Source organism: Bombina bombina, chromosome 3, assembly GCF_027579735.1.
Source record: "Bombina bombina isolate aBomBom1 chromosome 3, aBomBom1.pri, whole genome shotgun sequence".
In the NCBI taxonomy this organism is placed as follows: domain Eukaryota; kingdom Metazoa; phylum Chordata; class Amphibia; order Anura; family Bombinatoridae; genus Bombina; species Bombina bombina.
The window spans coordinates 77,659,577-77,673,576 of record NC_069501.1 but is presented as its reverse complement, the minus strand read 5'-3'; the positions used below and the strand labels follow the sequence as shown (position 1 = coordinate 77,673,576).

General features: G+C 40.3%; 1 protein-coding gene across 2 annotated transcripts in view; it reads right to left on the bottom strand.

Moving 5' to 3' along the window:
* Positions 1–14,000, bottom strand: part of LOC128652891 (OX-2 membrane glycoprotein) — a 162,962-nt gene that overhangs the window by 129,701 nt on the left and 19,261 nt on the right. For both annotated transcript variants that reach the window (XM_053705880.1, XM_053705881.1), the window contains exon 2: positions 11,988–12,054. In XM_053705880.1, coding sequence (XP_053561855.1) covers positions 11,988–12,054 — 67 coding nt within the window. The remainder of the gene's footprint in view (positions 1–11,987; positions 12,055–14,000) is intronic.

Genomic DNA, 14,000 nt, shown 5'->3' with positions numbered 1-14,000 from the left:
ATATAGCACCCACCAGGCTACTTCATAATGCCACCCGTCTGGCAAAATTCTTTGCGGTGAACACTGTACATATGTGTGTGTGTATATATATATATATATACTATGAGGCCTAGTTATCAAGCCGTCAACCTCAAAAGTTCATGTTCGCTGCTGCCCGACATCCCATTCATTCCTATGGGAGCTGTCTACACCTAACACCCTAACATGTACCCAGAGTCTAAACACCCCTAATCTGTCCCCCTACACCGCCGCAACTAAATAAAGTTATTACCCCCTAAACCGCCGCTCCCGGAGTCCACCGCCACTCTAATAAACTGATTAACCCCTAAACTGCCGCTCCTGGACCCCGCCGCCACTATAATAAATATGTTAACCCCTAAACCGCCGCAAGCTATACTAAATATGTTAACCCCAAAACCGCCGATCCCCGCTGCAACTATAATATATGTATTAACCCCTAAACCGCCGCTCCCGGACCCCGCCGCCACCTACATTATACCTAGTAACCCCTATCCTGCCCCCCCTATACCGCCGCCACCAATAATAAAGTTATTAACCCCTATCCTGACGATCCCGGACCTTGCCGCAACTAAGTGAATAGTTTAACCCCTAAACCGCCGCTCCCGGACCCCCCGCAACCTATATTAAACTTATTAACCCCTAATCTGCCCCCCCTACACCGTTGCCACCTATAATAAATGTATTAACCCCTATCCTGCCCCCCCTACACCGCCGCCACTGTAATAAAATTATTAACCCCTAAACATAAGTCTAACACTAACCCTAACACCCCCCTAACTTAAATATTAATTAAATAAATCTAAATAATATTTCTCTTATTAAATACATTAATCCTATTTAAAACTAAATACTTACCTTTAAAATAAACCCTAATATAGCTACAATATAAATAATAATTATATTGTAGCTATCTTAGGATTTATTTTTATTTTACAGGCTAATTTCAAATTATTTTAACTAGGTACAATAGCTATTAAATAGTTATTAACTATTTAATAGCTACCTAGTTAAAATAAAGAGAAATTTACCTGTAAAATAAAAACTAACCTAAGTTACAATTACACCTAACACTACACTATACTTTAATAAATTATTCCTATTTAAAACTAAATACTTACCTGTAAAATAAACCCTAAGATAGCTACAATATAATTAATAATTACATTGTAGCTATTTTAGGATTTATATTTATTTTACAGGTAACTTGGTATTTATTTTAGCTAGTTAGAATAGTTATTAGTTATTAACTATTTAATAACTACCTAGCTAAAAGAAATACAAAATTACCTGTAAAATAAATCCTAATCTAAGTTACAATTAAACCTAATACTACACTATCATTACATTAATTAAATAAATTAGTTACAAATAACTACAATTAAATTAAATTAAATAAACTAACTAAAGTACAAAAAATAAAAAAACAAAATTTATGCTTACCTGATAAATTCATTTCTCCTGTAGTGTGGTCAGTCCACGGGTCATCATTACTTCTGGGATATTATCTCCTCCCCTACAGGAAGTGCAAGAGGATTCACCCAGCAAAGCTTCTATATAGCTCCTCCCCTCTACGTCACCTCCAGTCATTCGACCAAAGGACCAACGAGAAAGGAGAAGCCCAAGGGTGTAGTGGTGACTGGAGTATAATCCAAAAATTTTTTTAGCCTGCCATAAAAAACAGGGCGGGCCGTGGACTGACCACACTACAGGAGAAATGAATTTATCAGGTAAGCATAAATTTTGTTTTCTCCTGTTAAGTGTGGTCAGTCCACGGGTCATCATTACTTCTGGGATACCAATACCAAAGCAAAAGTACACGGATGACGGGAGGGACAGGCAGGCTCTTTATACGGAGGGAACCACTGCCTGAAGAACCTTTCTCCCAAAAACAGCCTCCGAAGAAGCAAAAGTGTCAAATTTGTAAAATTTGGAAAAAGTATGAAGAGAAGACCAAGTTGCAGCCTTGCAAATCTGTTCAACAGAAGCCTCATTCTTAAAGGCCCAAGTGGAAGCCACAGCTCTAGTAGAATGAGCTGTAATTCTTTCAGGAGGCTGCTGTCCAGCAGTCTCATAGGCTAATCGTATTATGCTACGAAGCCAAAAAGAGAGAGAGGTAGCCGAAGCTTTTTGACCTCTCCTCTGACCAGAATAAACGACAAACAGGGAAGACGTTTGACGAAAATCCTTAGTTGCCTGTAGATAAAATTTCAGGGCACGGACTACATCTAGATTGTGTAGCAGACGTTCCTTCTTCGAGGAAGGATTAGGACACAAAGATGGAACAACAATCTCTTGATTGATATTCCTGTTAGTGACCACCTTAGGTAGGAACCCAGGTTTAGTACGCAGAACTACCTTGTCTGAATGAAAAATCAGATAAGGAGAATCACAATGTAAGGCAGATAACTCAGAGACTCTTCGAGCCGAGGAAATAGCCATTAAAAACAGAACTTTCCAAGATAACAACTTGATATCAATGGAATGAAGGGGTTCAAACGGAACACCCTGTAAAACATTAAGAACTAAGTTCAAACTCCATGGCGGAGCAACAGTTTTAAACACAGGCTTGATCCTAGCTAAAGCCTGACAAAAAGCTTGAACGTCCGGAACTTCTGACAGACGTTTGTGTAAAAGAATGGACAGAGCTGAAATCTGTCCCTTTAAAGAACTAGCGGATAACCCCTTTTCTAAACCTTCTTGTAGAAAAGACAATATCCTTGGAATCCTAACCTTACTCCATGAGTAACTCTTGGATTCGCACCAATATAAGTATTTACGCCATATTTTATGGTAAATCCTTCTGGTAACAGGCTTCCTAGCCTGTATTAAGGTATCAATAACTGGCTCAGAAAAACCACGTTTTGATAAAATCAAGCGTTCAATTTCCAAGCAGTCAGCTTCAGAGAAGTTAGATTTTGATGTTTGAATGGACCCTGGATCAGAAGGTCCTGTTTCAGAGGTAGAGACCAAGGCGGACAGGATGACATGTCCACTAGATCTGCATACCAAGTCCTGCGTGGCCATGCAGGTGCTATTAGAATCACTGATGCTCTCTCCTGTTTGATTCTGGCAATCAATCGAGGAAGCATCGGGAAGGGTGGAAACACATAAGCCATCCCGAAGGTCCAAGGTGCTGTCAAAACATCTATCAGAACCGCTCCCGGATCCCTGGATCTGGACCCGTAGCGAGGAAGCTTGGCGTTCTGACGAGACGCCATGAGATCTATCTCTGGTTTGCCCCAACGTCGAAGTATCTGGGCAAAGACCTCCGGATGAAGTTCCCACTCCCCCGGCTGAAAAGTCTGACGACTTAAGAAATCCGCCTCCCAGTTCTCCACTCCCGGGATGTGGATTGCAGACAGGTGGCAAGAGTGAGACTCTGCCCATCGAATTATCTTTGATACTTCCATCATTGCTAGGGAGCTTCTTGTCCCTCCCTGATGGTTGATGTAAGCTACAGTCGTGATGTTGTCCGACTGAAACCTGATGAACCCCCGAGTTGTTAACTGGGGCCAAGCCAGAAGGGCATTGAAAACTGCTCTCAATTCCAGAATGTTTATTGGAAGGAGACTCTCCTCCTGATTCCATAGTCCCTGAGCCTTCAGAGAATTCCAGACAGCGCCCCAACCTAGTAGGCTGGCGCCTGTTGTTACAATTGTCCAGTCTGGCCTGCTGAATGGCATCCCCCTGGACAGGTGTGGCAGATAAAGCCACCATAGAAGAGAATTTCTGGTCTCTTGATTCAGATTCAGAGTGGGGGACAAATCTGAGTAATCCCCATTCCACTGACTTAGCATGCACAATTGCAGCGGTCTGAGATGTAGGCGTGCAAAAGGTACTATGTCCATTGCCGCTACCATTAAGCCGATCACCTCCATGCATTGAGCTACTGACGGGTGTTGAATGGAATGAAGGACACGGCATGCATTTTGAAGCTTTGTTAACCTGTCTTCTGTCAGGTAAATCTTCATTTCTACAGAATCTATCAGAGTCCCCAAGAAGGGAACTCTTGTGAGTGGAAAGAGAGAACTCTTCTTTTCGTTCACCTTCCATCCATGCGACCTTAGAAATGCCAGTACTAACTCTGTATGAGACTTGGCAGTTTGAAAGCTTGAAGCTTGTATCAGAATGTCGTCTAGGTACGGAGCTACCGAAATTCCTCGCGGTCTTAGTACCGCCAGAAGGGTACCCAGAACCTTTGTGAAGATTCTTGGAGCCGTAGCAAATCCGAATGGAAGAGCTACAAACTGGTAATGCCTGTCTAGAAAGGCAAACCTTAGATACCGGTAATGATTTCTGTGAATCGGTATGTGAAGGTAAGCATCCTTTAAATCCACTGTGGTCATGTACTGACCCTCTTGGATCATGGGCAAAATTGTTCGAATAGTTTCCATCTTGAACGATGGAACTCTTAGGAATTTGTTTAGGATCTTTAAATCCAAGATTGGCCTGAAAGTTCCCTCTTTTTTGGGAACTACAAACAGATTTGAGTAAAACCCTTGTCCTTGTTCCGACCGCGGAACTGGATGGATCACTCCCATTAATAAAAGATCTTGTACGCAGCGTAGGAACGCTTCTTTCTTTATTTGGTTTGTTGACAACCTTGACAGATGAAATCTCCCTCTTGGGGGAGAGGATTTGAAGTCCAGAAGGTATCCCTGAGATATGATCTCTAACGCCCAGGGATCCTGAACATCTCTTGCCCAAGCCTGGGCGAAGAGAGAAAGTCTGCCCCCTACTAGATCCAGTCCCGGATCGGGGGCCCTCGATTCATGCTGTCTTAGGGGCAGCAGCAGGTTTCCTGGCCTGCTTGCCCTTGTTCCAGGACTGGTTAGGTTTCCAGCCTTGTCTGTAGCGAGCAACAGCTCCTTCCTGTTTAGGTGCAGAGGAAGTTGATGCTGTTCCTGCTTTGAAATTACGAAAGGAACAAAAATTAGACTGTCTAGCCCTAGGTTTGGCTTTGTCCTGAGGCAGGGCATGGCCTTTACCTCCTGTAATGTCAGCGATAATCTCTTTCAACCCGGGCCCGAATAAGGTCTGCCCTTTGAAAGGTATATTAAGCAATTTAGATTTAGAAGTAACATCAGCTGACCAGGATTTTAGCCACAGTGCTCTGCGTGCCTGAATGGCAAATCCGGAATTCTTAGCCGTAAGTTTAGTTAAATGTACTACGGCATCTGAAATAAATGAGTTAGCTAACTTAAGGGCTTTAAGTTTGTGTGTAATCTCATCTAGTGTAGATGATTCAAGTGTCTCTTCCAGAGACTCAAACCAAAATGCTGCTGCAGCCGTGACAGGCGCAATACATGCAAGAGGTTGCAATATAAAACCTTGTTGAACAAACATTTTCTTAAGGTAACCCTCTAATTTTTTATCCATTGGATCTGAAAAAGCACAGCTATCCTCCACCGGGATAGTGGTACGCTTAGCTAAAGTAGAAACTGCTCCCTCCACCTTAGGGACCGTTTGCCATAAGTCCCGTGTGGTGGCGTCTATTGGAAACATTTTTCTAAATATCGGAGGAGGTGAGAACGGCACACCGGGCCTATCCCACTCCTCAGTAACAATTTCAGTAAGTCTCTTAGGTATAGGAAAAACATCAGTACTCGCCGGTACCGCAAAATATTTATCCAACCTACACATTTTCTCTGGTATTGCAACTGTGTTACAATCATTCAGAGCCGCTAACACCTCCCCTAGTAATACACGGAGGTTTTCCAGCTTAAATTTAAAATTTGAAATATCTGAATCCAGTCTGTTTGGATCAGAACCGTCACCCACAGAATGAAGTTCTCCGTCCTCATGTTCTGCCACCTGTGACGCAGTGTCTGACATGGCCCTAATATTATCAGCGCACTCTGTTCTCACCCCAGAGTGATCACGCTTGCCTCTAAGTTCTGGTAATTTAGCCAAAACTTCAGTCATAACAGTAGCCATATCCTGTAATGTGATTTGAAATGGCCGCCCAGATGTACTCGGCGCTACAATATCACGCACCTCCCGAGCGGGAGATGCAGGTACTGACACGTGAGGCGAGTTAGTCGGCATAACTCTCCCCTCGTTGTTAGGTGAAATATGTTCAGTTTGTACAGATTGACTTTTATTTAAAGTAACATCAATACAATTAGTACATAAATTTCTATTGGGCTCCACTTTGGCATTAGCACATATAGCACATGTATCTTCCTCTGAATCAGACATGTTTAACACACTAGCAATAAACTAGCAACTTGGAAATGCTTTTCAAGTAATTTACAATAATATGAAAACGAACTGTGCCTATAAGAAGCACAGAAAAAATTATGACAGTTGAAAATAAATAAGTTATAGCATCAAATCTTTGTAAGAAATATACAATTTTAGCAAAGGATTGTTCCCAAGCAAAGGATAACTAACCCTGACAGCAGAAAAAATACACAAATAAACGTTTTTTATCACAGTCAACTACAATCCTCACAGCTCTGCTGTGAATGATTACCTCCCTCAAAACAAGCTTTGGAGATCCCTGAGTTCTGTAGAGATGAACCGGATCATGCAGGAAGAAAATGAACTTCTGACTGAGTTTTTTGATGCGTAGTAAAAGCGCCAAAAATGGCCCCTCCCCCTCACACATAACAGTGAGAGAGATCAGCAAACTGCTTTAATTTAAACAAAACTATTGCCAAGTGGAAAAAATAGTGCCCAAAACATTTTTTCACCCAGTACCTCAGAGAAATAAACGATTTTACATGCCAGCAAAAAAACGTTTAACCTCAATAAATTAATTGTTATTTAAAACCTATTGCAAGTCCCTGCAAATTAGGTTAAGTCTATGCATACAGTATAAATCTAGTGAAGTACCATTCCCCAGAATACTGAAGTGTAAAATATACATACATGACAGCCTGATACCAGCTACATCTACTGCATTTAAGGCTGAGTTTACATTATAACGGTATGGCAGGATTTTCTCATCAATTCCATGTCAGAAAATAATAAACTGCTACATACCTCTTTGCAGATTAATCTGCCCGCTGTCCCCTGATCTGAAGTTTACCTCTCCTCAGATGGCCGAGAAACAGCAATATGATCTTAACTACTCCGGCTAAAATCATAGAAAAAACTCAGGTAGATTCTTCTTCAAATTCTACCAGAGAATGAATAACACACTCCGGTGCTATTATAAAATAACAAACTTTTGATTGAAGGTAATAAACTAATTAAAATCACCACAGTCCTCTCACACATCCTATCTATTCGTTGGGTGCAAGAGAATGACTGGAGGTGACGTAGAGGGGAGGAGCTATATAGCAGCTTTGCTGGGTGAATCCTCTTGCACTTCCTGTAGGGGAGGAAATAATATCCCAGAAGTAATGATGACCCGTGGACTGACCACACTTAACAGGAGAAAGCTAAGTTACAAAAAATAAAAAAAATAAATTACAAACATTTAAAACATATTACAACAATTTTAAGCTACTTACACCTAATCTAAGCCCCCTAATAAAATAACAAACCCCCCCAAAATAAAAAAATGCCCTACCCTATTCTAAATTAAAAAAGTTCAAAGCTCTTTTACCTTACCAGCCCTTAAAAGGGCCTTTTGCGGGGCATGCCCCAAAGAATTCAGCTCTTTTGCCTGTAAAAAAAAAATACAACCCCCCCCCCAAGATTAAAACCCACCACCCACATAACCTAATCTAACCCAAACCCCCCTTAAATAAACCTAACACTACCCCCCTGAAGATCATCCTACCTTGAGTCGTCTTCAGCCAGCCGACCCACCGATGGAATTGAAGAGGAGATCCGGAGCGGAAGAAGTCATCATCCAAGGCGCGCTGAAGAAGTCTTCCATCCGATGAAGTCATCATCCAGGCGGCGCTGAAGAAGTCTTCCATCCGATAGAAGTCTTCATCCACGCGGCGTCTTCAATCTTCATCCATCCGGAGCGGAGCGGAGCCATCTTCAGACGAGCCGACAGGGAGCCATCCTCTTCTTCCCGACGACTAACGACGAATGGATATTCCTTTAAGGGACGTCATCCAAGATGGCGTCCCTTCAATTCCGATTGGCTGATAGGATTCTATCAGCCAATCGGAATTAAGGTAGGAAAAATCTGATTGGCTGATTGAATCAGCCAATCAGATTCAAGTTCAATCGGATTGGCTGATCCAATCAGATTGAGCTCACATTCTATTGGCTGATCGGAACAAAAATATTAGCAAGGTACCTTGATAACAACTTCGTGATATGGCTGAGCTGCACCAGTTTATTCTGTGAGGGAGGACTAGGTGGTGAGTACTGTAGTGTGATGCCTCATGGTTATGGAGGGATACACATTACTAGCGAGCAGGCAAAAAGAAAATGGCCACCAAGCACGCATCACCCATGCTTGTAGTGTACTGCTTACTCCCCCAAAGTCCACACAAGTGTTCTGATGGAGCCGGCCCCGGGTAGGAATTGCAGCTGCAGTCTGCAGGTCCTACCTTGAGGAAGGGAGGCAGTCCTGTAACATATATCTATCTTTCCACATGCAGCGCTATGGGTCCAGACTCCAGAGTGACTCAAAACAAGTGTTCCGCTGGTACCGCCCCAGGTAGGTTCTGCAGCTGCAGGTCCTACCTTGAGGGAGGGAGTGCTCAGCAAACTAGTCATATAGTTTCTTGATGTGAGTCAGTACTGTGATTCCCAAATGGTCCACGGTTTTCCCCTTTCGCTGCTCAATCCATACCAGACGGCTAGCGCTAGTTAAGTCGCCTGCTGCTCCCAAAATAGACTCAAAAAGTGCTGCCCTCCTTCAATACGCCCATGCAATGTCCCTTTAATTTGGAAATCTCCTTCAAATTCTGGAACAATTGTGATGCATGGTTTTAGCAAACTAATTAAAATTAACCAGCAAGTTTAATATAAAGATTTTTTAGCTATAACCATCTATATAACTATGCAACCTAAACCATCCAACTGGCTTTTTAAGCAGCTAATATCAGTAATAACTAAAATTTGATGTTTGATGCAATATTATTGATGACTGCTTTATGTGGGGGGGTTTTCAAACATGATTACATGAATTCATGTGTGTAGTTAATACTTTCATATGATTATTTTTTTATTCATTACATTTTTTTAACATCCAAACTCTTAAAGGGCCACGAAACCCAGTTTTTTTCTTTCATGGTTCAGATAGAACATGCAATTTTAAACAACTTTCCAATTTACTTCTAATATTTATTTTGCTTTATTCTCTTGATATCCATTATTAATGGAGCATCAGGGTACTACTGGGAGCTAGTTAAACACATTGGAAAGCCAACAATAAGAATTATATTTTTGCTGCCCTCTATCAGCAGCTAGATCTCAGCTCCTGAGCTTACCTAGGTATGATTTTTAACAAAGGATGCCAAGGGAACAAAGCAAATTACATACTAGAAGTAAATTGGAAAGCTGTTTAAAATTGTATGTTCTATCTGAATCTAGAAATAGAAACAAACATTCTATCAATTTTTAAATCAAAGAAAAAAAAACCCTATTAAGAGAATAGGGAAAAGTATGCTCTTTCTACACATAAAGTTTATATTTTTTCCACTTAAAATTGAACGTTTACTAGTTGTAGTTAAAAAAGGCAGCAGAAATAGAAGTTGTATCTAGCGTGGCAGAAAAATAGTTAAACACAACTCTGTAACTGTGACTTGTATAAAGTACTTCAACATTGCTGATTTTAGGTTGTCTGTCACATATGAGGAGGAGGGGAAAATCAATGATATTAGGTAAATGTAAGAGCCTCTATTTAGGAACTGTGTCTTGTATTGCCCTATATTAGGGTAGATAAGTCACATTTTTTACACTAAATATGCTATAAATCCCTTCCCCATCCTTCCCACAATATGTCCCAAATGTTACAACAAATGTTACAACAACAAATAAAAATATCAATTAGTAGATAGTGCAGTTAAAATAAACACGAAGCCCCTGATGCAGTCGCGTTTCACTTATACGCTTCCTCTGGAACAGCCAATAGAATGCGAGCTCAATCCTATTGGCTGATCGGATCAGCCAAAAGGATTGAAGCTCCATCCTATTGGCTGATTGCATCAGCCAATAGGATTTTTTCAACTTTAATTCCGATTGGCTGATAGAATTCTATCAGCCAATCGGAATTCAAGGGACACCATCTTGGATGACGTCATTTAAAGGAACCTTCATTCAGCAAAAAGACTTCGATTGAAGAGGATGCTCTGCGCCAGATGTCTTGAAGTGGACCCGCTCCGCGCCAGATGGATGAAGATAGAAGATGCTGTCTGTATGAAGACTTCTGCCTGTCTGGAGGACCACTTCTGCCAGCTTCGTTGAGGACTTCTTGCCGCTTCGCTGAGGACTTCTCCCAGCTTTGTTGAGGATGGATGTCCGGTCTTCAAAACTGTAAGTGGATCTTCGGGGGTTAGTGTTAGGTTTTATTAAGGGTCTATTGGGTGGGTTTTAGTTTTAGATTAGGGCTTTTGGGCAATTGAAAAAGAGCTAAATGCCCTTTAAAGGGCAATGCCCTTACAAATGCCCTTTTCAGGGCAATGGGGAGCTTAGGTTTTTTTAGCTAGTATTTTATTTGGGGGGTTGGTTGTGTGGGTGGTGGGTTTTACTGTTGGGGGTTGTTTGTATTTTTTTTTACAGGTAAAAGAGCTGATTTCTTTGGGGCAATGCCCCGCAAAAGGCCCTTTTAACGGCTATTGGTAGTTTAGTTTAGGCTAGGTTTTTTTTATTTTGGGGGGGCTTTTTTTATTTTGATAGGGCTATTAGATTGGGTGTAATTAGTTTCAATATCTGATAATTTCTTTTTTTATTTTGTGTAATTTAGTGTTTGTTTGTTTTTGTAATTTAGGTAATTGTATTTAATTTAGGTAATTTATTTAATTGTAGTGTAAGGTTAGGTTTTATTGTAAGGCAGGTTAGGTTTTATTTTACAGGTAAATTTGTATTTATTTTAGCTAGGTAGTTAGTAAATAGTTAATAACTATTTAGTAACTATTCTACCTAGTTAAAATAAATACAAACTTGCCTGTAAAATAAAAATAAACCCTAAGCTAGATACAATGTAAATATTAGTTATATTGTAGCTAGCTTAGGGTTTATTTTACAGGTACGTATTTAGTTTTAAATAGGAATTATTTAGTTATTAATAGTAGGTTTTATTTAGATTTATTTTAATTATATTTAAGTTAGGGGGTGTTAGGGTTAGTAAATATAGTATTGTGGTGGCGACGTTGGGGCGGCAGATTAGGGGTTAATAAATGTAGGTAGGTGGCGGCGATGTTAAGGACAGCAGATTAGGGGTTAATAATATTTAACTAGTGTTTGTGATGCGGGAGTGCGGCGGTTTAGGGGTTAATATGTTTATTATAGTGGCGGCGATGCCTGGAGCAGCAGATTAGGGGTTAATAAGTATAATTTAGGTGGCGGCGATGTCAGGGGCGGCAGATTAGGGGTGTTTAGACTCTGGGTTTATGTTAGGTGTAAACATAAATTTTGTTTCCCCATAGGAATCAATGGGGCTGCATTACTGAGCTTTACTCTGCTTTATTGCAGGTGTTAGGCTTTTTTCAGCCGGCTCTCCCCATTGATGTCTATGGGGAAATCGTGCACGAGCACGTAAAAACCAGCTCACCGCTGACTTAAGCAACATTGGTATTGGAGTGCGGTATGGAGCACAATTTTGCTCTACGCTAACTTCTTGCCTGTTAACGCCGGGTTTATGAAAACCTGTAATACCAGCGCTGTAGGTGACAATAGCTTGCAAGTTAGTACCGAGCAGCTCTTACCGCAAAACTCGTAATCTAGCCGTAAGAGAATTAAGCAAATTAGATAATAGGTGTAATTTCGAAAAAAAATGGGGTTTCATGTCCCTTTAAGTTTTACCCATATTCATCTACAATCTACATGACAGTTCTACTACTGTACTGTTAATAATGACCATTGGTGAGAAACTTCCCTCATCTTACCATGTAAGATTGACATTGTTTGTGCAAAATAGCACATGATGAGTAGACAGCAATATCCTTCTTTAACCTGTAAAATATCAAAATAAGTCAATTATTATATTTATACATACATATAGTTTTATTAGATCTCATGCAATGCACACGCTCTAGTTACAAGTTAAAAATATTTTTTGCATTAAGAAAGATTAATTTAAATTTGTTATTTTTTAAGCTAACAGGAAGTGTAACTGGACCATAAAAGGATGGAAAGCCCAAATGTGCATAAATGCATTTAAATTTTAAACAGAAGTGTTTTAGCAATATGCTTCCATCTGCAAAAATGCTTCTAGTAAAAGTTATTACTATTTTTCAGCGACATATGTACATATGCTATGAGGGCCCGTGCACCAGCATTCAAACGCCGCACATTCTCAGACAGCTAGCAGTGGTGTGTTTTGTGTAAGTGAAAACTTTAATTGTGTCATACAATCCAATGCTAACTCTGAGAAAGTGTGGTGCACAGGGCGCTCAGAGCATATGTGTGTATGCTATTGAAAAACAGTAATAACGTTTCCTAGATGTATGCTTCTATTTCAAATTTCAATGCATCCATGCACATTTCAATTTCAGCCACAGTGCAGATAGAAAATGCTCTAATGTATAAAAGTATTTTACTATTGCACTTCTGCTTCTAAAACCCTAATTCCGGAAAAGTTGAGACAGTATGAGAAATGCAAAAATCAAACTAAAAGAGTCATTTGAAAAGTCAATTCACCCTGTACTATATTTAAAACATATTACTAACATAACACATTATTTGATGTTTTACTTTGTGATATTTCATGTATTTTTGAAAATATACACTCATTTCAATACTGATGACTGCAACATGCTCCTTAAAAGTTGGGACAGGGGCAATTTAGGACTAATAGCGATGTGACAAGTTGAAATAAGAAGGTGATTTGAAACAGGTGAGGCAATCGTGTAATCCTAGTATATAACAGCCTTTAAAAAAAAACATAGTCCTTGAAGAGCAAGGATGGGTCAAGGCACACCAATCTGCCAAGTTTTTAGAAAAAACAACCATTGTGTTCTCCAGGCCAAAGTGGAAAAGAACCATTCAAGCTGTTATCAGCGTCAGGTCCAAAAGCCAGGGTCTTGGTATGGTATGGGCGGGGGGGGGGGTCAGTGCCTAATTTGCACATTTGTGAGGGCACCATTAAGATATGTATACATTTTGGAGCAACATCTGCTGCCATCCCGACGTCGTCTTTTCCAGGGATGTCCCTGCATTTTCCTACAGGACAATGCCAAACCACATTCTGCCCAGGTTACAAGCGCATGGCTGCATAAGCAGAGAGTTTGGGTGCTAGCATGGCCTGCCTGCAGTCCTGACCTGTCTCTGAATTGAAAATGTGTGCCGCATTATGAAGCGCAACATAAGGCAGTGAAAACAATGCGATGGATGAATGGGGGAAATTCTGCTTGTAAACTTAACCAACTGGTGTCTTCAGTGCCCAAACACTTAATAAGTGTTATTAAAAGAAACGTTGACACAGTGGTAGTCGACTGTCCCAACTTTTTTGGAACATGTTGTAGTCATCAGATTTGAGTGTATATTTTCAAAAATACATTAAATTCACAAAGTAAAACATGAAATAATGTATTAATAATCAGGTAGAATACCAGTTATGCGCGATAGAAGGTATTTAACGAACGCAACAAAAGTTGCGTTATTTTACCCTCCATAGCGCTGCCATTACAAGTTTTGAAACAGCCGGCTTGTGTGTGCGATATGGTTGCGTCTAGCTCCATACCACACAAAAAAATATATTTAAAACTTTATTATAATCTGCAACGCGTTTCTAACTGCTTACGGCACTCTTTCCTCAGGCAGTGAATAAAATAAATGAACATCACATCATATATATAGCATTTAATAAACATACAATGTTTAAAAATTATCCAATGAAATGGAAGAATCATGTGCATGTGACCTTAATAATATATTAGCTACTGCTGTGTGAGCAGAGG